General features: G+C 43.0%; 1 protein-coding gene across 2 annotated transcripts in view; it reads left to right on the plus strand.

The window, feature by feature from the left end:
* The window catches only part of C8A (complement C8 alpha chain), a 62,594-nt gene that overhangs the window by 17,376 nt on the left and 17,719 nt on the right, over positions 1-27,499 (plus strand). The window contains exons 3-7 of one of the 2 annotated variants that reach the window (XM_080656251.1): positions 537-681; positions 1,627-1,774; positions 6,898-7,087; positions 9,306-9,506; positions 11,866-12,106. In XM_080656251.1, coding sequence (XP_080512377.1) covers positions 537-681; positions 1,627-1,774; positions 6,898-7,087; positions 9,306-9,506; positions 11,866-12,106 — 925 coding nt within the window. Of the gene's footprint in view, positions 1-536; positions 682-1,614; positions 1,775-6,897; positions 7,088-9,305; positions 9,507-11,865; positions 12,107-27,499 lie in introns of both variants that reach the window. The other variant, XM_080656250.1, reaches the window with a different exon arrangement.

Genomic DNA, 27,499 nt, shown 5'->3' on the forward strand with positions numbered 1-27,499 from the left:
CCTGTGTACCTGACTATAGATCAAGGCACTGAGCCAATTAAGACATGGTCCTTCCTTTTCCACTTCTACCCCCATGTGCAAATTGTTCCTAAACTAGTGAGAAAGGTAAACAAAGAAGCGGACAATCAATCATAACCCTATGACAAGATCTAGGAAGAGAGGAATGCATAGGGAACTGTAGAATCCATTAGTTAAGAAAGGCTTTCAGAGGAGCGTGAATTTCAAAAGGTGAATAGGAACTAACTGGTTGAAGAAGGGAGGAGCAGGTTCTTCCCAGAAATTAGGAAGATCCTAGAAATATGGTGTTCAAGCCTTTCATTTGTGCTTGGAGGCCTTATTCAATATTGCAGCTGGTGACTGTGCCACCTCTGGTTGAATATCACTTTTTATGAACACTGATCTCTTCTTCAAAAGATAGCCTTTTAGGAAGCTCTCAATTATTAGACAGTTATTCCTTATGTTGAGCTGAGACCTGCCTGCACAACTCTTGGTTGATTGAGAGACAATGAATGTGTCTGGTTCAAAATCTGATTTAGTACCGACACCGGAGCCTGCTGCAGCCAAACAAGTTTGGGGGGACCATCTGCAGTGGTGATGTCTGGGATGAAATCAGTTGTGGCAGACCCACAGCTTGTGTAAGGCAAGCACAGTGTGGACAGGATTTCCAGTGTAAAGAGACAGGTGAGTAACATTCCAGCGGGATAACACATGTGCTCGTCACCTTAACATTCAAAACATTTCCCTGGGAGCTTGTTAAAAAGGGGACTCCTGAGCTTTTTCCCTAGCAATGGGTTAAGATGGGACACAGGAACCTGCATTTTAAGCCATGTCAATAGCCCAAGTAATTTTGATGCAAGTTTGTAGGAAAATCTGTTGATTCTTTTAAAAAAGATATGATTCACTCACTCATCCTTTCATTGAATAAATATTGATTGTGCACATATTACAGGCCAGGCAGTAAGCTACCTGCTGGTGATATAGAGATTTAAAAAAACACACCAATGTGCCTTACCTCAAGGTACTCCTTGGGAGAGGGACCTACAAGGAGTCGATGACAATATTGTGGGATAGCCAGGGGAATGGGCATTAGCACATGGTCCAGGGGTGCATAAATCTGCTTTGGACAATCAGAGCAGGCTTCAAAATGATACTTGAACCGAAACTTGGAAAATAAAGAATTTCTAGGGAAAAGAATGTGCAAAAGCATGAGGATTTAAGGGTTCCCTATCAGTTCAGAATAATTACAGGTCAGGTCTTTGGGAAGAGAGGCAGGAGATGGGCCAGGTAGGAACTGTGGCCAGACTGTAGCTTTTGGAAGAGGAATGGGGAGACACTGGAGGATACAGGTCAGGGGGATGACACGGCCAGATTGGCATTTTAGAAAGACTCTCAGGGCAGTAATGTGGAGGCTAGATGTTAGAAGGGAGCCTGGGGCAGGGTCTGAGCTGGGGCTGTAGGAGGAGATAGTGAGGCTGGAAATAAGAGAGGACAAAAAAAGGATGCAATAAGATGGAGAGGGCTGAGGGTGATTCAGAGGTGGAATGGACTTGGTGACGATGGATGTGGGTCATGAGGGAGAGGGGGGAGTCTGGGAGGCTCTAGGAGCATCCACAGCCTCTCTCTCAGGTCGCTGCCTGAAACGCCACCTGGTGTGTAATGGAGACCAGGACTGCTCTGACAGCTCTGACGAGGAGAACTGTGATGATGTCAGGGTCGTTGAAGACGACTGCAGCCTGTATGAACCGATTCCAGGATCCGAGAGGGCAACCTCGGGGTAAGTCCTGGCCTTCTGGCCATTCGGGGGCAGGGAATGATTTCTTTTCAATCATAAATATTAGTTTGTTAGTTTTAGAGACAGAAGAGGGTCTTTTTGGAGGATTCCTCTGGAGTGCTTCCCACGAGGCAGCTGTCACTGTCCATCAAAGGTGGTGTCTTAGTCCTGTTGGGCTATAACAAAGTGCCACACACTACGTGGCTCATAAACAACAGAAATGTCTTTCTCATGGTTCTGGAGGATCGAAGTCTGAGATCAGGGTGTGGGCCCTCTTGCACAAGGTGGCAGGGGCTAGGGAGCTCTGTGGGGTCTCCTTTATAAGGGCACTAATACTGTTCATGAAGCTCCACCCTTAGGATCTAAGCACTTCCTGAAGGCCCCCTCCTAACACCATCACAGCAGGGAACAGGACTTTAACATATGAAATCTGGGGGGACACAACACTCAGTCCATAACAGGGGGCTTGCCTAGTCCTGCCTGCATGCCATACTTGTTTCCCCCTTTATGTCTTCACTTGAGAGTTCCCCTCTCCTTTTTTCCCTGCCCACTCACTGCTCACTCCTCTTACCCCAATTCTATCACCAAGGCCCCTCTGAGAAGCCATGTCTCCCATGAGTGCTTCCCTGATGTCTCAGAGGATGGTGCTTCTCTGACCTGAGTGCCCTCCCCAGTAGCCCTGTTCACATCCGGCTTTGGACTGCACTTGTTGGTATAAGCAGGGCTAACAGGGCTGACAGGGCAAAGAAGATGGATTCGGGGTGATATGGAGAGATGCCTGACTCTCTACTTTACCAGTGCTCACTCACACCTCCCAGGCACAGTGTCTTTATGTGTTGAGATTCAGTCAGCCTTGATTCTAACTTTATTCTATATGTTCTGCTCAGGGTCAATTCCTTGAATGCATCACTCTTGTGTTTTAAGACTTAATATGTTTAATTCCTCCTTTCTGAAATGTCCTTCCCTATGTTTCTCACCTGCCTAATATCTTACCTAGAGTTATAAACTAAATTTTGTCCTCCTAAAATGCATCAGATGAAGCCCTAACCTCCGTGTGGCTCTTTGGAGATTATTAAGGCTGACTGAGGTCATAGGGAGGGGCCGTAATCCAATAGGATTCACAACCTTATAAGAAGAGGGAGAGACCCCAGAGACCGCTCTCACAATGTGCAGAGGAGATGCCATGTGAGGGCACAATGAGAAGGGGGCCATCTGCAACCAGGAAGAGGCCTGACTGGAAACCAATCCTGACAGCACTTTGATCTTGGATTTCCAACCTCCTGAACTGTGAGAAAATAAATGTTTATTCCCTGAGTCACCAATTCTGTGGTATTTTATGACAGCCCGAGCTAACATACCTATGCATCACCTCCTCCACTCTTCTCGACACTCCTCCTTTTTGACAGGGCCTAGGCTGGCTTACCCTTCTTGTTGCTCCCAGAGTCCTCTGTGTGTCCTAGCCTCCCAGTGCATATTCAGCAAGGCTGGGACATCTGATACAATGTCCTTCGGCCCCTGATAAGAACTCCTTCTCACCTCTGCTTCTGTAGCACCCAGCACAGGCCATGCCCCTGGTGATACCCAGTGGTCAGCTCCCTGGCACTTCCTCTTGGTCCTGAATCCTGTCCCTTAACTTGAATGTAAACTCTTTGAAGGCAGAGAGGCTGCTGACTTCTCCTGCCAGCCTGGTCACCCCTGATGTCAGAGCTTTCCCCACCAGAGCCTCTCACTGAGTATTGGTTGAATGAAGAAATCAATATGATGAACTGGATCTTTGCAGACGAGGGAGCGGGGAGATGGAATAATCATCACAGAGTGACCTGGCCACGGTGCAGCCCAGGCAGGGTCAGGGAGGGTGCTGGGAGGTGCAGCTCGCCTTCATTACGGCTTAACTGCCCTATGTCACAGCCCACCTACCAGATTGGATGGAGTCCTGTAAGCGCACGTAGATGCATACTTAGGACAAGGCTCTAAAATTCCATTTTCTTTCCAATAATACTATTAGCTTGCTCTGGTTGCCATAACAAAGTATCACCTAACAGGTGGCTGAAGCAACAGAAATGTATTTTCTCACAGTTTTGGAGGCTGAAGGTCTGTGGCCAGGTGTCGGCAAGGTGGTTTCCTCTGAGGCCTCTCTCCTGGGCTTGTGGATGGCCATCTTCTCTCTGCATGTTCACATGTCTTCCCTCCGCAGGGGTCTGGGTCCAAATGTCCTCTTTTAATCAGATTACCGCCCACCTTAATGACCCCCTTTTCACTTAATTACCTCTGTAATGACTCTACCACCAAAAATGCAGTCAAATTCTGAGGTTTTGGGGGTCAGGATTTCAACATATGAATGTTAGGGGGGAATGCAGTTTAGCCCCTTATACCAATAAAGGGGGATTGTTGTAGATTTTGAAAGTGATTGTTGGGTGAACAGAGCAGAAGCATAAAATGTTGAGGCTTGACTTGAAACATAATTACCTTCTTATTGGCACAAAGATCACAGATTTGTTCAGGAGTGTCGTGCTTTGCCCACACCAGACACTGAAACCACTAGAATTGCTCCTCCTCCACTCCCAGCAGCTGACATTTTGATGTTTTTTTCTATTCAAGATCTTAGAAGCCTTTCCTAGTTTTTAATTTATATTTATTATTACAGACGTCACCTATGTTTGACTTCTGTAAAACTAAGTCTTCCCTCACCCTCCCTGCCCTGCACCCACCCATCACCCTCTCTCTCTGCCCTTCCTAGAGCTGACCCTGTAACAGTGTGGTGTAAGGACTTCCAGATCATGGAAAAATGCATGGGCAATATTCACTGTTTGAAAAATGTGCCTATAATATGTATTGTGCATCTAGACATTAGTTTCCATAAATGTGATCCTATTATATATAGTCCACAATTTGCTTTTTTTCCATTTAATACATTTTGAAGATTTTCCCCATATTTTTCATCGTCTCTTTTTAAGTACCATATTATGTTCTATAATAGCACACTATGGCCTGCAGCCCAAGCTCAGCCTGCTGTCTGTGTTTGTAAATACAGTCCCACTGGAACACGCTTTTTACCCTACAATGGCAGCGCTGAGTAGTTGCGGCAGAGACCGGTAGCCTGCAAGGTCCAAAATATTTACTATCTGGCCCTTTGTAAAAAAAGAAAAAGTTTGTCGACTCTTCTCCTATAGTATAAATATATAACTTATTTAACTACTCCCAATTGAAAGATGGATTGTTTTCCATACACACTGTTTTATGCACGTGTGGATATTTCTACATAGCAGAATTCCAAAAAGCGGAATTTCTCGACTGTCTTTTTCTTTTCCCTAGGGCTTCTGCAACCAGATTTTCCCAAATAGATGTAGGCTTAGAGGTTACAGTACAAGCTTAGGACGTATTATTTCCGTGAGTTTTTGTTTGGCCTGTTAGGTAGCTTGTATTTATAAACTACAGGCAAAAACCATTCACCAGGGGGAAAGATAGAAAGTGCAGGATGAAGTAAAGGGAAAGAACCCAGATGTGTGTCCTAAAAACTCTAGGAGGAAAAAATCTAGCTGTGATTACAAGCAAGTTACTTAATTTTCCTGAGCTTCAATTTCTGTATTTGCAAAACTGTCATGAGGATGAAAGCTAATGTATGCTAAATGTCTGGTAGAGTGTGCATCCAATCCATCAGAGCTATTATTATTCACTTCCACTAATATGAGGAAAGAGGTTGAGAAAGGGAGAAAAGAAGGTAGTTCATTTACATTTAATTTCTACTACATGCCAGGTGCTCTATAGTTGTCCATTTACTTCTTTGAAGCAGGTTTTATTTAGTTTTTACACATCTTACTGCCTTAGCGCCTTTCCGCAGGGGCCACAGGCAAATATAACAAGATAAGCACTGAATGCCATTGGACCTCAGAGGAGGGGCAACTGTCTGTCCAAGATCATCAAAGAAGGCAGTACAGAGGAGGCAATGTTTGAGTTGGGTCCTGAAGACTGAATAGGAGTTTGAGAGGCAGAAACGGGCAAACATTTTATTATCTATAACATCAAAGGCTTTGCTTGTCAGATTTTGGAACTTGTACCAACTTTAAATGCTCTTGTTCAATTAACTTTCTCTGTTTAGAAAATTAAAGCTGTATTTCAACTGTTTAACATTATTGTTACCTATATAGGGTTAAACTATCCATGGCCTAAAATACAGAACTTAAGCACATAGATTTGAAATACCCCAGAGAGGGAAGCATGGGAAAATATTTCTGGAACAGTAGTGGGCTGGGGAAAAGGAAGCATAATTGTTGAGTGCCTAATATGTACTATCACCTTGACTTCTGTTTGACTTTAACACTTTCATTTAGACTTCACAAAAACACTGAGAGGTGGTTTTATTTATGTCTGTTCTTCAAGTGAGGAAAATGACCTTCAGGAAGATTCTAGAATGTGTCCAAAGTCTCACAGCTAGTAAATGGCAGAACTGGAAATTAAACAGGAGTCTCTCTGATTTTCAAACTGTGCACCCTCCGACATTCCACACCGCCTTGAAGACAACGGCCTGAGGATTAGATTCTCTGCTTAGCACTGACTTACCCCAAAAATTTCAAACCTACATTTTTTTATCGGCAGTATTATTTTCTGAAATAATACTAGCAGCAACATTTATTTAGTACTTAACCTATGCTAATAACTATTAAGATTCCTTTACATGTTTTGGCTTACGTTTAACTCTATGAGTGCAGTAGTATTAACTGCTTTTTCCAAATTATTAAACTGAGGCATGGAGAGTTAAATAATTTGCCCAAGGTCACACAACTAGATGTGGTAGGGATGGGAAATGGGTCCAGACTGTCTGGTTCCTGTGCTTAAACTCTTGATAATTGTGCACATTCTTCTTCAACTTACTCAGTGAGTACTTAGGGGTGCCTCCTATGTGGGAGCACTGTTCTAGATGCTGAATGGAGCTGTCTGGTGCTCTGGTTAAAGAGAGCCTAAAGGCCCGGGCCCAGCTCACTCAGTCTCCCATCATCACCCAAAGTGACCTTCAAGGTACTTTGAGGACTCACAGAACACAGTTTGAGAAACCACTGCTCAGGCCACCAGCTACAACATCACATTGTCTAGAGGCTACTTCATGCTATCTGCCTGCCTTTTCAATTTAGGTATAATATCTTGACCCGGACAGAAGCTCAGAATGTGTACGATGCCAGGTATTATGGGGGCCAGTGTGAGACGGTATACAACGGGGAATGGAGGGAACTTCGATACGACTCCGCCTGTGAGCGTCTGTACTATGGGGATGATGAGAAATACTTCCGGAAACCCTACAACTTCCTGATGTACCGCTTTGAAGTAAGTCTCAATGGGGCACTCAAAGGAGAGGCTTGTTGGGGGAGATGAATGCCTTGCACGGAAGATTTTATATATCGTCGAGCTTGCAGGTGGCTGAAGGTCCCTTTACACCTGCCCCCTACATGCTCAGTGCTAAAGAGCACTGAGAGGTATGGGCAGGGCTAGGGAGAGGAGTGAGGTAAGTGTGACCACCCACCTGCTAGATCGTGGCTCCATTCTAAAATCAATAAAAGAGATTCAGACCCTATTCTCTGGGCTGCTAGTCAGAAGACCTGTTTCCAAGTTGTGGACCTGTTAGAATATAAGAACAGTCAGCCCTCTGTATTAGCAGGTTCTGCCTCTGTGGATTCAACCAAATGTGTATCAGTTCTACTTCCACATGAATTCTCCCATAATAGCATGATAGGGTAGTGCTATCACTGTCCCATTTTAGATGTTAAAAACCCAGACACTTAGAAGGCTAAAGTGTCAGGCTCAAAGCTGTACTGAAGTAGGTGGCAGAGATAAGATTGAAACCCAGATCTATCCGAACTATGCCTGGATAGATGTAATTTATTTATTTATTTTATTGTTAAAAATATTTTTATTGATTTTAGAGAGGAAGAAAGAGATAGAAACATCAATGATGAGAGAGAGCCATTGTTTAGCTGCCTTCCACATGCCCCCCTGCCGGCCTGGTAGCCCCCAACTGCACCCCCCCCCCCACCGGCCTGATTGCTCCTCATGGCCCCCCTGCCAGCCTGGTTGCCCCACGCAGCCTGCTTGTTCAGTCGTTTGGTCGTTCCTCACTAACCCCCCTGCCAGCCTGTTCATAGGCAGCCATCTTGTGAGGGCATGATGGTCAATTTGCATATTACCTCTTTATTATATAGGATTCTGTCTATAGAGAGAGATGGTAGAATCCTAGGACTCTAAACAATTACCAAGTCATATTCGCCACTCCAAGTTTCTCAAAAGAAAAATATTGGCATAGGATATAGGCAGGCTTATGGAGTCTGTGTTTAAGGAGTTGGCTTCCCCCACCCACTTCCACCTCTGCCATCAGGTCTAAGATAAGCCATGCTGGCTGACAGAAAGATGCTATTTTCCTAAACTTGAGGATGGTCTAGGCCAGGGCATATGTGTCAGGCACTAGCAGTCATCAACCGGTGGTCTGTGGACCACTGGTGGTCTGTGAGGTCTGAAAGGTTGGTGACCACTGGACTAGGCTATACTGTGGCAACAAAGGATTCTGAAATCTCAGTGCTTTGAAGCAGCAGTGCCTCACTGACGTTACTTGTCCATCCGAAGGTGGAAAGGAAACTCACATCATCACAGACATATGGGACCCTGACTGATGGAGGTTCTATCTTGCCACATACTCTTGTGATTGCACAGTGAACCACTCATGTGCTTTTAACCCTTGCTTTCTTGGCTCCCACAAAGCGTAAGACCATGCCTCAGCTCAGGGTGGCAGAGAAATGCAACCCCACTGTGAGCCTGGAATGAAATAACCGAACATTTGAGGGCAGCACTCAAGCTTACTCTGCCTAGAACTGTTATCACCTGCCTGCCTTTCTTTGGCCCTTTCCTTCCCAGTCCATGCCCAGGCATGGCTTTCTGTAGCTATCCATTGCAGAGTCAAGTGACCTTCTCTTTTTAACTCAGCTAAAATGAAATATGTGCTCAGAACAGTATAGCATTTTATCAGGACCATCTCTGTGCGTGTATCTGTAAATAAATATTTTAGCAATAATATTAAATAGTAACTAAAAACACTGCTGTATTTTCTATATCTTAGTATAAATCTGATGCTCCATTAGCTTTTGTTTATTTATTTATTATATATCTATACATATATACATATATATGTGTATATATGTGTATATATACACATATATATGTATATTGATTTCAGAGTGGAAGGGAGAGAGAGATAGAAACATCAATGATGAGAGAGAATTATTGATTAGCTGCCTCCTGCATGCCCCACACTGGGGATCGAGCCTGCAACCTGGGCATGTGCCCTGACTGGGAATTGAACTGTGACCTCCTGGTTCATAGGTTGACACTCAACCACTGAGCCATGCTGGCTGGGCCTCAATTAGCCTTTTAAAAGGCTTATTTATAATAACCTGAAACTTGGTGGATATTTTACAAAACAAAGATTTAAATGTTAAGTATGAACTGGAATATAACTCTATGTGCACAAAGCTAACATCCATTTGTTTCTTTTCAGGCCCTGGCAGACACTAGTTTCTCCTCAGAGTTGTATGATGATACAAATGAAGTTTTTTCCAAACTAAAAAATGACCTGTTTGTGTCAGGTGGGTTGACCGTTGGTGTAGGCCCAGCAGGCACCCCTGTAACAGTGGATGTAGGTGTATCCGGATCATACGGCTCTTCAATCGTGAATGAGTTAAGCAAGTATAATGAGAAGGTATTAAAATATAATGCCCATGTCGCACAGTAATCCATAATCCATACTGAACACATATTGCCTTAATTGCATTAAAAAGTACAGTAGTAATTGAACTTTCATTTGCTTGTGTAATTGGAAATGTCTGATCAGTGTTAATCACGTTTGTTTTTCTTATTACACTTTTGCACACAGGATCATCACAGAGGGAATAAAATCAAATGATGAGACTAGAGCCCTTATCACTTCTCCCCATCCTTTTTTATGGTTACCTGGAGCATGTAGGGAAATACTTAGAATGGTAATATCTCAAAGAGAAACAGCCAGGCCCTCTAAACTAGACTTGGAAGAATGCTAAAGCAAGACTTACTTTTCCAAATAGATTAGAGGGCTGACATGCTGCATCAGTTTTTTTTTCTTTTTTAAAAAAATTTAAAAAATATATTTTTATTGATTTTAGAGAGGAAGGGAGAGGGAGAGATAGAAACATCAATGATGAGAGAGAATCATTGGTCTGCTGCCTCCTGCATGCCCCCTATTAGGGATCGAGCCTGCAACGGGGGGCATGTGCCCTTGACTGGAATCAAACCCAGGACCCTTCAGTCCACAGGTCGATGCTCTATTCACTGAGCCAAACCAGCTAGGGCTGCATCAGTTTTTCATCAAGCATTCACTAATGCCTATTGTCCTGAGGGGTCAGGCAGTGCTTACTTGTGGAAAGAACATCTCCTTAAACTAAAATATAAAGACCAGTTAAAGTTCTCCAGTTGACGGGAGGCAGAAGTTAACCGAAGGGTGTTCTAGGTGTGGGCAGCAGCAGGCACAGAGACCTGGAGATGAGAGAATGTCTCACAGATTTGGGATGGAAAGTGCTTCAGCTGGCTGAAGCCCAGGGCAGGAAGGAATACTAGGGGGTGATGAGGATGGAGAGGCAATGAGGAGCCAGAGGAATATTTGTTGAGTAGGTTAGAAATTTACCAAAATGTCTCAATAACATTGATTCCAGAACTATGGACTTAGTTGGGGCTCAAAAATTATTTCTTTTTTAAAAATATATTTTTATTGATCTCAGAGAGGAAGGGAGAGGGAGAGAAAGATAGAAACATCAATGATGAGAGAGAATCATTGATCGGCTGCCTCCTGCACGTTTTCCACTGGGGATTGAGCCTGAAACCCAAGCATGTGGCTTTGACTGGAATCCAACCCAGGACCCTTCAGTCTGCAGGCCAGTGCTCTATCCACTGAGCCAAACCAGCTAGGGCACAAAAATTATTTCAAATCTTAAAAATATAGTTACAAAAATTAACTTATGCATCAAATATCAATTACATTCTGGAGCTTTGCCACCAGTGAGCTACAGATCTGAAGGGGAAGCATTGTTATCTAATCTGTCTATCACATATTTTTTCTAAAAGCAGGTGACCTCGTCAAACTTTCACTATCACTTTGGATCAAGGTTTTCATTACCTGGAAGTAATGCCCACACATGACCCTCTTCCTCTTAAACCAATTCAGCATTACCTGGTCTTTGCTTTTTCATTATTATTATTACATCAGCATCCTGGTTTTCTTTATTACTAAATGGTACATGATTATCACTAACTTGAATGTGAGCTGCATGAGGGCAGGGGCCTCTCTCAGTCAAGATCATGTCCACTGCACCTAGCAGAGAGCATGTGAGTAAGGGCACGTTTAGATATTTGTGCAGTAAGTTAAATCGATAAATAATCCTAGCATTTTACCATGTCATTGAAAACATTTCTAAGCATTATTCTTACTAGATACCTAATACTTGTCTAAGCAGTTGCATAATGCAATGCTTTAACTGGAGCAGGGACAAATGTGGAGATGAGAATGGACTGGGGGCAAAATAGAGGTGAGGAGCACAGGGAGGCACAATGCAGGAAGTAACCCAGGGGAGCGTTGATGAGAACTTGACATGGACAGTGGGAACAGAGATGCAGCCATGGAAAAGAAGTCGGGAACACCCTGATGTCTAATGTGTGCTTGTAAAATATTCTAATCCTCCATGACATATCTTTATGCTCATATAATTATATATATATAATAGAGGCCCAATGCACAAAATTCATGCAAGAATAGGCCTTCCTTCCCCCGGCTGCTGGCACCAGCTTCCCTCTGGCACCCGGGACACGGGCTCCCCTCTGGCCCCAGCTTCATCTGGAAGGACATCCGGAATGACATCTGGTCTAATTAGCATATTACCCTTTTATTATTATAGATGAGCATATAAGTATATGTACATAGACATATATCTACTCAGCTAGTAAGTGCTGACCTTTTGCATGATCTCAGATGGTAAAATGTATTCTCTCTTTGTTCTTTTCCCTCCCCCCATGGCGGTGGTTGTTGCTGGCAGAAATACAGCTTCATGAGAATTTTCACAAAGGTGCAGACTGCCCATTTTAAGATGAGGAGGGACAACATTATGCTGGATGAAGGGATGCTGCAGTCACTGATGGAGCTTCCAGAGAAGTACAATTATGGCCCATATGCCAAGTTCATCAATGACTACGGCACCCATTACATAACATCTGGATCAATGGGTGGCACTTATGAGTATTTCCTGGTGCTTAACAAAGAAAAAATGGAAGAAACGCGTAAGTAGAAGCTTTATGCACACAATGGCCAGTGCCTACACCAGGACATGGTTTGTAGTTTGCTGAGCACTGACTACGAGCCATACATGATATCATTTGGTCCTCATGACAACCCTATATGGCAGGGGTCCTCAAACTTTTTAAACAGGGGGCCAGTTCACTGTCCCTCAGACAGTTGGAGGGCCGGACTATAGTTTAAAAAAACAACAACTATGAACAAATTCCTATGTGCACTGTGGGCTCGGGACAAGTCGGCTGCTAAGCAGGACAGGCAGCGGCACCCAGCGGGCCGGATAAATGTCCTCGGCGGGCAGCATGTGGCCCGCGGGCCGTAGTTTGAGGACCCCTGCTATATGGTATCTTTGGTGTTATTTATAGGGGATTAAGATCCAGAGGGTGAAACAGACTTGCTAATTAAGCACTAAAAATGTGATTTTAGCTCATACTTGTCTGGCTCCTTAAAACAATGTGTTTTCTATTTCACCTCGGTTACCTCTTCAGTAATAATCTAGGATTTTGCTATTCAAAACATTAAAACTTATTTTAATGGAGATTCTAGGTTCATGGAACCACCATACCAGTCAGTCAGCAATACCAGAAAACTGGAGTCATCCCAGACTCCTCCTCCTCCTTCCCCCTGGGGATCTCTAAGACCCTTCAGTTTTCTCCCCTGAACAGCTCTCATCCTTCTGCCTTCTCCACACCCACTCTGCCAGTGGTAGGCGGGCTCCCATCTTTCACTCATTCCTGCATGAGCTCCAGATGGTTTCTAGGGGAAGGTCTACCCCTTCCAAGCCATTCCCAACTATTGCCACCAGAAGGATCTTTCTGCTTCACAGATCTGAGGATGTCACTTTCTTGCCTAATATCCTGGATGGCCAAGAACAAAATCTAAACTTTTTAGCATGACATCAACATGGTCTCACTCCAAACTGCTAGACTAGTGGTCCTCAAAGTGTGGACTCCATCTGGCAGCATCAGCGTTACCAGGGAAGCTGTTAGGAGTGCAAATTCTCAGGCTCCCATCCCAAACCCACTAAATTAGAAACTCTGGGAGTGGACCCAGTGGCCTGTGTTATGACAAGCCCTCCAGGTGATTCTGGTGCTCACTAGTTTGAGAACCACCGACCTGATCTATAAATGAATAGAAGAGTGAGAGATCTGTCCATATTTCAAAGCTAAGGTCTAATTCCAAGTTTTAGGAAGTTTCCCTGACTGCACCAGCCCAGGCTGGCCACTTCTTTTCTTCAGCACATTCATATAAATTCCACACTGGTTAGTCTTAAAAAACAATTTTCCAATTGTTAATATTTTTCTCCTCATGTAGACTGCAAGATCTTTAAAAGCAAATATCATGTCTGATGTTTTTCTTTCTCTTTGGCATTCAACATGGTAGGCTTAGTATGTAGTGAGTGTGCAAAGCAAGACATGGAGTTTGAAACAGGCATGCATTCAGATTTGTGGTTAGGGCCACTCATTAGTTCAGCCATGTATCCACATATTCATTATTCTTTTGTAATTTACATGTCTATTGAGTATCTATGATGTGTTGGTGCTAGGGATACAATGGTGAGCAAATCTAAATATGGTTCCTACCCTCTGTAGCACAATATTCTTCCAACTGCAGGGTGCAGCTCCGTAGAAGGTCTTAAAATCAATGTATGGATCACAAATGGCATTTTGAACAAGAAAGGGTAGAATAGAAAATATAGTGGATTGTAGGCAGTGCAGGTAAGTTATTACCTCAAGAACCTTTTTTCCGGTTAAATACAGACACGTATAGAGTCATGATACAAAATAAATAATGTAGTATGGATCAATGTAAAAAAGGAGTTTGAAAAACTCAATTCAAGTGGGTCTTTTTAGAGTCATTCTAAAACATGAGGCAGGAAAAGAGCTAACATTTGTTGAGTACCTACTAGGATCTAGGTCCTATGGTGTATATTCTCACTTAATTTTCTTGAGGACACGTGGAGGCTGGTATTGACAGTTTCAGCCCCAGAAATGTTGAGGCTCCTTGGGGACATTAATTACTCTGCCCAGGGCTGCAGGAAGCTGGCCCCAGAGCCCTGGATCCATGGTCTTTCCACCATGTGGTCATGGGAAACCCTTTCATTTGGGCTCCGTCTGGGGTGTTGGATTACTAATTAATTGCCTGGGTTATCGCATGGCCCCTCCTCTTTAAAATCTGTGAGGCAGAAATAGGCTTCCTATGTGGTTAATATTCAAAAGGAGCCCACCAACAAATTGTCCCAGGGATAATTACCTCAGTTCTGTTTATAGAAAACCATATGTTGATAATAGCACAATTGGCTATTTGTGAAGGCTGATTTTCTATAAATCTGGAAAGTTAGTGTTGCTTTTCTATAAATATGGAAATGTGCTAATCATCACCTCATCTGCTGGAGCCCACTAATAAATCAGAATGTCATTTACATGTTAACCTACAAAGAACAAAACATCTACCTTCTTTCCCTTTGACAACTGAAATCATGCACAGCCTCTCTCCATGTTCCACGTTTCTCTTTGTCTCTTTCTCATCCTCCCTCTCTCTCACTCCCTTTCTTTCTTGGTGCTTCTCTCTCTCTCTCTCTCTCTCTCTCTCTCTCTCTCTCTCTCTATCTCTCTCTCAACCCGTGTCTCTGTCTTTCCTCTTTGTCACTGTGTTTCTTTAATCTATATGGCTTTAATAATATTTATTTTATTAAATGTTTATTTCTAAGAAACTTCCTGTGTGGTATACACATTCATACCCTCAGAAAGCTGCGTGAGGCATGGGAGCACTTAAGTGAACATTGGCTGGTTTGCTCTGGGGGGATCTTTTGTCCTGGGGTTTGCCTCAGATCCTCCCTGGGTTCATTCTGAGGATGCACAAAGCTGTTTGTTCCAATGTGTTCTTTAGATAAAATGCTTCTCCCCCAAAGACAGCATGAAACCATCCATCAAAAACCAGGTGAAGCCTTGGACACTGGGGAGGTGATGCTGGACTTCAGTGGGACCCTAGACTTTCCTCAAGGGCTGTGGCTGACAGCGTTCTACCTTCTGCAGGAATCAGGATGGTTCTGGGCTTGAATGTTTGGATTCCAATTTTTTTCTCCTTCTTCATCCCCTTTGGAGATCTTACTCTTTGTTTTTGGATGACAAAGAAAATAATGTATTGACATGGCTTCCTTGGAATCTGGGCCAGTCACAGATCTGATCATTCATTTTGGGCAGGTCAAGTACTGCAGTGACATTGCTCAGGTCATGTGTTTCCTGCCTCCCTTTGCACAGGCTGTGCTGTCAGCATCCAATGCTCTTCCCTGTCTGGCCAACCTGACAGGTTTATCATCCTTCTGAACGAGTACGGGCATCTCCACCTCTGTGAAACCTGCCCTGGCATCCCTCCGCCTCTTCTCCCATTATTTTGTTTCCTTACACATTCACTCTTTCAACCATGTTTATTGAATTTGTATTATGTGCCAGGTGAACAAAATCAATATAGTCCCTGTCCTTGAAAAGCTCATAATCTAGTACAGAAAACTAAATAAACGGCCCCAGAAGTCATCTTGGTTCTTCCTTCATGCTGACACAAATGGCAGGATTTCCTTATTTTGTAAGGCTGATAATATCCCATTGTATATCAATGCCGCATTTTCTTTACCCATTCATCTGCCAACTTGGGTTGTTTCTGTACCGTGGCTATTGTGAATAATGCTGCTATGAACATGAGAATGCAGATATCTTTTTGAGATAATGACTTTGTTTCCTTCAGATATACTAGTATAGCCAGAAGTGGTATCACTAGATCATATGGTAGTTCTATTTTTAATTTCTTGACAGCCTCCATACTGTTTTCCCGTGTCTATACCAGTTTATATTCCCACCAACAGGGGGTACAAGAGTCCCCTTTTCTCAATATCCTTGCCAACATTTGTGATCACTTATCTTTTTGATAACAGACATCCTAACAGGTATGAAGTGATATATCATTATGGTTTTGATTTCTCTCTCCCTGATGATTCGTGATGTTGAACACCTTTTAATGTACCTGTTGGCTACTGGTACATCTTCTTATTTAATCTTCCTATGATTTTGTGCGAGCCAATAGGTTTCCTTACTTCTAAAGCTGAAGGAACCAAGGCTGAAAAGTCCTATCACTAGTAACTGAAAAATACACGAGATAGTCTGAATTATGGTCTCAGCTTCTTTCCTTTTTATCCCAGCTACTTTTGTCAGGATTCAAACCTGGTAGTAATTTTGACATCTTTCCTCTCTCTTCTCACATATCTTATTAGTCACCTCCTTAGTAGTATCTACAACCTGTCCCTTGCCATTCATTCCCATGACTACTGCTCGCCATGTTCTCTCTGCAGGTCCCCTCCAGCTAAGCAGACATGTGCAGTGAGAAAAGTATCAGAGATTAGATGAAATTTCTCTAAATACCTTTGGGACAAAGATGGTGGTGGTCTGCTCTTAGCTCCTCCTCTTTTTGCTAATGTAGTTTAGTCCTGACATTTGTTTCAGCTTCTGTGCCCTTACTCTCTCAAAATGCAATATGTAGAGTTTTCCTATCAGTTAAAAAATCAAAGTAAGACTGATAGGATGCCCCTATCAGGAACGCTATAATGGAAACCATACATGGAATAGAAAGTAAATAATAGTCCTCAAGAATACAACGGTTCACGATTCTATAGTTTTTGGCAATATTAAAGGATCTCTGCCAAGACCTTACAGAAAATGACTTCTATTGATGCCTCTCTTGTGAAGGAAACTGGTTGCATTCAGCGGCCCCATAAAAGCCAGAGGGCAGTGTGGACTGAGAACTCCTTTGTCTGAGATACCTTTACTTTTCATGTAGGCTCTGCCATTTAAATGTTAATACTTCACATCTCTGGGTCTCATTTTCCCTATAATTAATGTATGGATAATATGCTACTTCAAACAGCTGTGGTGAGAATTAACCAAGATGATATTTTTACAAAGCCCCGAGATAAGTAAAACCCTGTTTAAACAGCAGTGACTATTTTGTAGATTGCAGTTTTAGGTGTGGTCAGTAGGTACTAATGTCATCTGATCAGGGTCTGTGGAGTGAAGAGAAGTGCTGGTGATGGCATAGCAGGGCATCCAGACTTTGGAGTCAGATACACCTGGGTGAGATCTTGAGTCTACCTTTTTGCATGACCTTGATTTGGGTACTTAATTTCTCTGAATCTCATTTTCTTTAAGAGCTAAATGGAATGATAACAAGGGTTTGTTTGAGAATAATTCCAAGTAATTTTGCATGATAAATGTTTAAACAGATATTTTTCCTTTAGTGCAGGATATCAGTATAGCAAAAGCAGTTAAAAACGTGGGTTCTGTCAATAACTGTGATTAGGGACATGCTATTCAATCATTTTAAGTCTCAATTTCCTCACCTGTTAAGCTGGAGATATTAATGACATTTGCCTGGCAGAGTGGTAGTGGGGAATAAGTGAACTTATCCAGAGAATATATTTAGGGCAGTGCTCACACTCTAATAAGCATTCACTAAATACAATTGTTGGAGAAGAATTACCTGGATCAAATCTCATCTCTACCATTTATCAGCCATGTGATCCTTAGGCATGCTAGTTAACCTCTCCATGCCTCAGTTTCCTGTTCCTCTAAGTGAAACATGACAATACATACTTCATATGATTGTTGTGAATATGAATCAGTCTATGTGAGCATATGGCCCAGTGCCTGGCATATAGTAAGAGTTAAAAAATGTTACCTATTATTGCTGTGCTATGTTGCTGTTATTACTACCACATGTTTATTATTCCCAGCTTCCCAGTTAACTCTATAATATTAACCGTCCTCTCATCTGTAGAGTGGGGATAACAAGATGATCTATCTCAGAGGGCTCTGCAATTGGTCAGCTCGGAGACATTGTTCAAGTGGAAAGGAAATCATTATCGTTATGTCCAGCCTGCTGTGGTCAATGCTTTGGCTATGGACTCGGAGCCTCAGCAATCATGCCTCCTTTCCCACCTGCCCATTTTTGTGATCCAGGTCATTCATTTCTGTCTCTAGAGCTTCATCCAGTTTTGGAGGGACTGCTCTTCCCATTTATCAAGGTCATTTTGAATTCTCATCACTATCTTTCAAAGTGTTAACAACTCTGCCCAAATCTGTGCCTGCATTCCATTATTACTCCCCTTGATAGATGCCAGATAACAGTGACCCTGGGAACGACCCTTCCAGTGAGGTCACAGTGCATCCAGCCTGTCATTAACTGTTACCTTCCAGCTGAGGTCCTTGAGTCAACTGGTCTACCACCTCACACACAGAGCAGAAAAGGCCACAGGGACACAAAACCGCTCTAAAGTTTATGTTAATTACAGCTCTATGTTCTCTTCCTCTTCCTTCCCTTCCTTTATTCATTCATTCATTCATTCATTTAGCTTTTCATGCAAGAAACACTTATTAAGCACACACAACATGGCAAGTAAGCACTGTCTAGATACCAACATGTTTCCTCTCATTGAGTGTTTATAAAAAGTAAGGGGGTTTCTCTTTGTCATAAACACCTGGATTAGAATCAGGAATGATTTATTACATGGACAGCAAAATTAGTTACCACCTAAAATGAATTAAAAGTTTATTTTTTATTGATTATACTTAGAGTTAACAGAAATATTTGGTTTTAATAAAATGTAATTACATATAGTAACTCCTAATATTGGTAAAGTACATTGCATTCACATCTGGTATTCAAGATGATCTTCATAATAGTTTATGAGGAATTATATTATTTTTACCACTTTTATAGAAAGATAGCTGAGGTCCAAAGAGCCTAAGTAAATGGCTCAACATGATTCAGTTAGTACTGAGTCCAGGTCTTGCAATGTAGAGTTTGTGTATTGTCCAAGTATTTATCAGCTTACACACTTTCCCACATGGTGCATCATTCATTCTGATTTGATATACCAGAGGCTTAGGCTCTAGAAATGGTGGCAAAACAGCCAACATTTACTGAGCATTTTACTATGTGGCAGATACTGGATCAAGCACTTTAAATACACTATCTCATTTAATCCTCAGGAAACACCTGTGAAGAGGTTACTAGGATCTCCAGTTTAAAATGAAGGACTGAAGTTCAGCAATGTTAAGTAACTTGCCAAGGTCACATTGCTATTAATTGGTGGAGCCAGGGTTCAAACTCAAGAATCTGTGATCTTAACCAACATGCTATAATGTCTCAGAGATATATGCCTAGGATTTTTCAAACTGCAGGCCACAGTCCATTAGTAGATTGTAAAATAAATTTAGTGGGTCGTGGCCAGCATATACCAAAATGAAATAGGATATAACAGGATGGAAAATATGAGTGTGTCACACCAATATGGTCAAGTATTGAAACTTATTTAAGTTGGATGTGTGTGGGCTGGGTCATGATGTAAAATATGTTACTTACTTTTTGGAGTAGTCAAAAAAGTACTAAAAACACTGTCTCAACCCACTGTGCTGATTACAGACATGTATTCAATCACTTTAAAAAAGGAAAATCAGCCCTAACTGGTTTGGCTCAGTGGATAGAGCGTCAGCCTGTGGACTGAAGGGTCCCGGGTTCAATTCTGGTCAAGGGCACATGCCCAGGTTGTGGGCTCAATCCCCAATAGAGGATGTGCAGGAGGCAACTGATCAATGATTCTCCCTCATCATTGATGTTTCTATCTTTCTCTCCCTTCCTCTCTGAAATCAATAAAAATGTATGTTTAAAATTAAGTAAATAAAAAAGGAAAATCATTATAGCCATAAGGAAGGCATTAGGAAATGTATTATTAGTTGGGGTTCTAACTAATTGGTTTCAGTGAACCAATAGGAGATGTATATAGATTTTATTACATATATATGTAAAGAGATTTACAACAAGAAATTGGTTCACATTCAACAGATGTCACTTTCTGCATCTTCCTTTCAGCTATCAGTCATGGTGATGAATGGCCAAACTGGCTAGCTTAAAGGATTGTGAGAGGTCAGTACTTCCAGGTAGTGAACATCATGGGGTCAGGGACTATGTCTTTTTTTATCTATAATTATGTCCCTAACATCTGACACAGTTCCTGGCACAGAAAACATGTTAAAAACATTGAAGATCTTTGGTTGGTCTTTTCCCACCCACCCACGCACTCCTGCCTTCCCTCTGAGATTTGATGCTTTTAACAATAAAGATTAAAAAACAACAACATTAAAAAAAAAAAAGAAAGAAATCGGCTCACACAATTATGAAGTCTGACAAGTCTCAAGATCTGCAGTCAGCAGGCTTGAGACCCAGGAAGAGCTCACATTTCAGTTCCTGTTTCAAGGCAGGAGAAAGTCATAGTCCCAGTTTGAAGGCAGTCAGTCAGGAAGACCTCTCTTACTCAGGGAAGGGTCAGCCTTTTTTTTTTTTTTTTTTCCCCTATTTGGGACTTCACCTGATTGGACAAAGCCCATCCATATTAGGGAGAACAATCTGCTTTCCTCAGTCTACTGACTTAAATGTTGATCTCATCCAAAATCAACCTCACAGAGACACTCAGGATAATGTCTGACCAAATAGCTGGACACACTCATGACTCAGTCAAATTGATATGTTAAATTAACCACCACTGCCTGGCTGGAGTGGTTCAGTTGGTTGAGTGCTATTCTGTGCACTAAAAGGTTGCCAGTTTGATTCCTAGTCAGGGCACATTCATGGGTTGCAGGTTTTATTCCTGGTCAGGACATGTATGGAAAGCAACCGATCAGTGTTTCTCACATCAGTGTTTCTCTCTGTCTCTCTCTTCCTTTCTCTAAGCATGTTCTTGGGTGAGGAATTAAAAATATAAAAGAAATAAAGTTCACCAGCACAGGAAGGTAGGCAAGGGGGAAAGCTAGAGGCAGATATAAGTAATAATTGCCAAGACAGAAATAGAAAGTCTCATGCAATGAAACAGTTTATGCACATGGAATGAAAGAGCACGCATTCCCTGAGTTCTGACTCTGTGGCATTAGATACTGAGTCTCTACAGGGCTATCCTCTCATTTGAGCCTCTTGGCAGTGCTTGGAGCTGTGTTTATGGTGGTCCCCATTTCACAATGAGGCAAACTAGGCATTGAGGAGGGAAATAACATGTCCAAGGTGATACCACTGGTTAGAAGCAGAGTGAGGTTTGGAATGAGGATTTCTAATTTCCAGTTCAGTGCCTCTTGTGCTACATCTGGATGTTTTATTTCACTTATTTTCTCTTTAAAAAAAATTAAGCTGCTTGTGATAGTTTTGAAAATGGTTAAATCAGGTTTTAAAAATAATTATAGGTGTTGCTATACTCAAGACGCATCCCTAAATACAGTTTGGGGTCAGTTTGACCCATTGGTTGGGAATTGTAATGGGGAGAACTGTGAAAGTTAAAGGTGACCAGCTTGTGATAGTCTGTTCTGAAGCTTAGGTATAGTCACAGAGTCAGGAAAAAGCATGGTGTGCTGGTGCCCATGGCATTAAAGGAGGCGAACCTCAGAGACTTGCCGGCCAGAAAAAGTGTCAAAGCCAGGGACAGCAGGTGGTTTAACAGCAAATGCTACTGGGACTGCTGAGTTGAGGATTATGACACCAGATAGGGGCTCAGCCAGAAAGTGCTGTGATCAATTAGTGATGTCTGTCAGACGCAGGGGATGGGGGATTGTGGGCCTCTGGACTGTGTATTTCCTGTTCCTTTATGAGAATGAGACAAAAGCAGCCCTGATGATTAAGCTGTGTGTAGAGAGTAATTGGGGTGGGGCAGATGTATAATTTAAATCCTTCAAATTCCTCATACTTTCCATCACATTTGTATACATATAATTGCTGTTGCTTGCTTACAATTCCCTTTCAGGAAGATTTCCTTGTTACCCAAAGTAGGAGGCAGGAAACACTCAATCTCTGAGGAAAACCCTTCTCAGAATCTAATTTCCATCCACTCACCCCTTGGCCCATGCACCCATCCACTCATCCAGTAAATATCCACTGAGAACCCATGATTTCTGGGGACCCAGGGATAAATCATACAGATCCTTGCCCTAGAGAAATGTGCAGTGAATCAGGAGCTAAAAATAATACAATGGAATAAATGCTTGACTAGAAATAAATACAGTAGAGGCACAAAGGAGGGATTAACCACCGTGCTTCCTTTCCCATTTTCTAGACTCCAAAGACATCCAAACCTGATCTTCCAAAATCAGTAGGAGCAGGAGCTTGTCTGGTAGAGAAGGGGGCTGGGGCTTTCTAAGCAGCGTTTCATGATAAAGTGGCTGAGGCAGCAAGTGGGTGAAGGTAAGGAGAAGGAGACAAGTATCCAGGTTCAGCCCAGGGTCAGACTCTCTTGTGAAGGGCTGGTCCCTGAGGCCAGTGCATAAGTGAGAGCAGTCCTGTGGCCAGGTTATGGCAGGAAGAGGGATGGTATCAATAGCCTGGAAATGGAGTCAGTGTTGACCTCCAGGGAGCACAGAGAGGATGACAAGTTGCAGAATGGCCAGCTGCTGGAGCCGTGCAAAGGTGAACATTAAGAAGAGGAGGGTCCCTGCCCCTGGAGAGGATGCCCAGCCCTTCAGCACCATCGCTCACCACTGGGCTTCCTATACTGAGCTACTTGCTGGGTCTTTGACTTAATCATACTCACTTTTTCCTTGGGGTTTTACAAAGAGGAATGTGTTGTTCCTTCCACCCGGAACTGTGTTCCCCTCCCCTGCCTCTCTCTTCTTCACCTGGCTAATGCTTACTTATCCTTGGTTTCTACATAGATAGGACTCTTTCAGGCAGTCTTTCTGCCTCCCCAGTTGGGAGACAATGAACTGGGATTCAGCTCTTTGTATCACACCATTGCACTGCCTGTTTCCATCACGCATCTTGTTAATGGTATGTCCCCAGAGTTTTTGCCCAGAGGCGGAAGCTGCCCACAGGAAAGGCTCAGTGTCTTTCTAGCAGGGATGGTTCAGAACCAAGCCCATATATGCTGGGCATCCTCTGGAGCTTTTCTGCAGAGTCAGGGCTGGATTCTTAAAGAGTCTGATCTAGACTGGAGAGTGGGGTGAGCAGAACCCTGATGGGGAAGGGTCTTATATTTATAACTACGCAGTCTGAGCTGGCCCAGAAGGGCTTTTGCTGTGCTAACCAACCAACCACCCTGAACAGACAGGCACTAGATTCTAACAGGCTCCAGGCTTTATCCCCAGTTACCATGACAACCAGGCTTCACAGTGATGGATGGTATTGATTGACTGACAGGCTCCTGATGTCTTGGCTCTGTCCCCACTCCCCTTAAGTCATTTGCATACACATGGAATGGAGAGATGCTCAGTACCATACCTCTGCTTTTGTCTTGATTTTGAGTTCCCATCTTGATCACTGAAAACAGCCTCAGCCTTAAAGGAGAGAAGGTGAGATGATAGCAGAATTACTCCCAGTGCTACCCTTAGCTCTCTCTCCCATAGGTGACACAATGTGTTATGGAGAAAATGGGCTTTGGACACAGACTTTGGTTCAATCCAAGTTGTACTAGTTCCTTGTATAATTATTTGGGCAAGTGACTTAAACTATCTAAGCCTCTATTTACTCATCTCTAAAATGGGAATATGTGTCCCTGTTTGTGGAGTGACATGTAACTATTAAATCAGATAACACATGGAAAAGCTTTACCTAGCACATGAGACTTATCAAATGTGGGTGTTCCCTGGACCATCTTCACTCACTCATGGCTTAAGAGTTTATACTGCAGAAACATTAAGAAAATTAGTTTTTACAAACTCCTCAGCCTCCCTTGTTCTCTAATTTTCCAGATTCAGGATCAGGAATGAAGGGCCCAATCTATGCATGCTGTAGCATTTCTAGCAATAGTAATAATAGTAAGAATTGACCATATTTCTAGTTCTGAGCCAGGAACTATCCCCAGCATGGCTTAAGTCTTTTATTTATTTAATAATTTCTTGTTAATCCTCACCTGAGGATAATTTTTTCCATTGATTTTTAGAGAGAGTAGAAGGGAGAGTGGGGGAAGGGAGAAGGAAGAAAGAGAGAGAGAGAGAGAGAAACATCGATGTGAGAGAGACACATGATTGGTTGCCTCCTGTACACTCCCCAACCAGGGCTGGGGATCGAACACGCAACCTAGGTATGTGCCCTTGACTGGGAATTGAAGCCATGACTCTTTGGTCCACAGGCTGATACCCTAACCATGTAGCAACACTGGCCAGGGAAGCTTAACTCTTTTAACTCCTACAAGAACGCTATGAGGTAGACACTATTAAAACGCTCATCTTACAGATGAGAAAACTGTGGCACAGAGAGGTTAAACATTTTGCCCAGATTGTAAGTGAGCATGGTGAATTCCAACTCAGGCCATCTCCAACTGAGAGCCTAGCCCCCAGCTATACTGCCTCTAGTCATGATCAAAGGCATGTAGGAGGCCAGAGTTCATGAAGATGGCCCCTGGTCAGGCAGGAGGGAGACCTGAGATTGCAGTGTAAACACTGCCCATTGGTAGCATGATCCCTATCTCTGAGCTGCTTTGTAAAATGAGGTGGTCATGGATGAGGGGCTTGATAAGGCTATGGCTATTCATGCCATGTGGTGAGCATTCCTCTGCAGAGTACACTAATGTGATGAAATGGAATGTGCACCAAGTTGGGGTGTAGCCTACCTGACATCAAACCCCTATTCTCAGACTTTTAGTCATGGAACCTTGGGTAGGTCATCTAGTAAGTAATATAGCTAACATTTGTTGACACTTCACTGTGCCAGACACTGTTCTTAGGGACTCATGTGTAGAAACTGTTATCACCCTTATCTTACAAATGGAGAAAATGAGACCCAAAAACTTTTAGTCACTTACCCCAAGTCCAACTCTGACTCCAGAGTTCTCACTCTTAACTCCCATAACCATTGTCTTTTGCAACCCATAAGCCTGTAAAATGGGTAAATCCTCCCAGCCTTATAAGATTGTTGTGAGTCTCCAATGAGACAATGCAAATGAAATACCAACTCTTAAAAATACCAACTCTTTTTTTAAAAAATATATTTTATTGATTTTTTACAGAGAGGAAGGGAGAGGGAGAGAGAGTTAGAAACACTGATGAGAGAGAAACATCGATCAGCTGCCTCCTGCACTTCCCCTACTGGGGATGTGCCCGCAACCAAGGTACATGCCCTTGGCCGGAATCGAACCTGGGACCCTTCAGTCCGCAGGCCGACCATCTATCCACTGAGCCAAGCCGGTCAGGGCTAAAATACCAACTCTTAATCAAGCATGAGATGTTACAAAGATGTGATTTGTATTGTCAGCCAAAAGAAGACCTGTGGCTCCCAAACATCTGAGAGGCGTTGTTGGGACAGGTGGGACTCAGCTCATCCCTGAGCACATCTGCAGGCTTGTCACATGCCAGGCTCTGTGCTGAGTCTTGTAAGCCCAAGAGATGACTTTATAAGTTTGAAGTATAATTGGAGGAATAGATCAAGAAACTGACAATTACTAGGATATGCTGACTACTATGTTGGAGGGAAGCTTCAGATACCATGGGGGACACTCAGGAACATTCTGGGGGCACAGATAGGGCCCTCAGGCGTGAGGGAAGGTTTCTAGAGCTAAGTGAAGCAACTCAATGAGAGAGGTATGGGAAGTTTGTAGTCAGAGGGAACAGCACATGCAAAGGTACAGAGGTGCTTGTCCTATTATTTCCAGTTGGTTGGGAAGAAGTGTGCCTTTTCATGCATAAACAGAAACACAGAGCAAGCAGGTAAATTAGCTCACACTTCCCAGACCATCCAAACACGGACTAAACAGTCATCTTTCCCAATGTTATGACATAAAATAGACAAAATGATTCGTCTTTTCCATTCTGAGGTTGTCTTTGGGCTCAACCAATGTAGCAAAGTAACATAGATAAATCACAGCATCCAGAGTGGCATTTGTTTGTTGCAAAGCAATAAATAATGCATTACACCTGCTGTTTTCCAACCTGATGCTTTCAGTCTGAGGAACCACAGAAACTTGCTGTGTTCTGCCACCTCAGAAGCCAGGCTGCCTGGTTCTGCCTCTGAGCCCCACTAATGCAGCATCTCCACACAGGCAGGAGGACGACCCCCACACTTGCACCCCAGCCCAGACCAGGTGGGAAATAAGCAGTAGACGCAGTGGCTAGCGACAGTCCTCTGGGCTCCTGGCCTGCCAGGCCAGCACAACAGTTACTCTTGGGACCCAATGGGAGTGGGAAGTGACCCAGGGTCTTCTAGTACTCCCTTGACTGATCTGCATCTCCTTTTCACTCTTGAGTTTAGGTCATACTGACCTCTCTGAGCAGAACCTTGCTGCTGGGGACACAAGGCCTTCTCATGGTTTCCCTACACTCTCAATGTCCTCCTCAATTTGTCTGGCCAATCCCTACCCATCCTTTCAGATTTGCCTCTGGTATCCTTCCCCAAGGAAGGCCTCCTGACCCTGCTGCCTCCTTTCAAAGTCCTCATCACACAGAGAAGTAATTGCCTGTTTACTTGTCTCCTGTTCCATACCTGGCTGTGAGCTCACTGAGAACGCACCTTAGTTCTCTATTTTCCAGATGCCTGGCACACAGAAAGAAATCATTAAGTACTTAGCAAAGTGGTCTCAAATGTTCTTCAGGTGTTCTTTAAGTTGTAGAATAATGGCATTAGAGGATACCTTAAAAGACCACTGGTCAATTCTTCAAACCATGTCTCCTTGGCCTCTGCCCATCATGACAATTTATCTTGTGTCGAGGCTAAACCCATCTCCCCATAGCTTCTGCACTTTTGGTCCTTCTTCTTCCCCTTGTGACCACACAAACAAGCCTAATTCATCATCTTCAAGACAGCTCTCTGGAGAGTTGGACCAGGTCTTTGGATCTCTCTTAAAGGGAGGTCTTTCTTCCCTTGTTCAGGTCAACACCTCCCATCCCCTCAAACATTACCAAAAAGAAATGGCTTTGAATTTCTTCACTCTCATCATCCTTATGCTCATTCTTCTCCAATCATTCTCCACTTCTATTTATTAACAAAAATTTAAACTCCCACTACATTATTGTTAATTACAGGGACAATATTGCACACATCTCTAGTGTTTACTAATCTTGCATAATTTAAATTTTATGCCTATTGATTAGCAACCCCTTATTCTACCTCCCCGCAACCTCTATGGCAATGACCATTCTACTCTCTGATTCCATGCATTTGGATATTTTACATAGCTCTTCTAAGTGGAATCATGCAGTATTTGTCCTTCTGTGACTGGCTTATTTTGCTTAATGTAATGTCCTCAAGGTTCAGCCATGTTGTTGCACATGGCAGCATTTCCTTCCTTTTTTTTTTTTTTTAAAGGCTGAATAATGTCCAACGCGTGTCCTTTTTCTTATTTCCTTTTAAAAGTGTGGCTCCCAGAACTG

The sequence above is a fragment of the Plecotus auritus genome (genome assembly GCF_963455305.1).
Source record: "Plecotus auritus genome assembly, chromosome: 2".
Lineage (NCBI taxonomy): Eukaryota > Metazoa > Chordata > Mammalia > Chiroptera > Vespertilionidae > Plecotus > Plecotus auritus.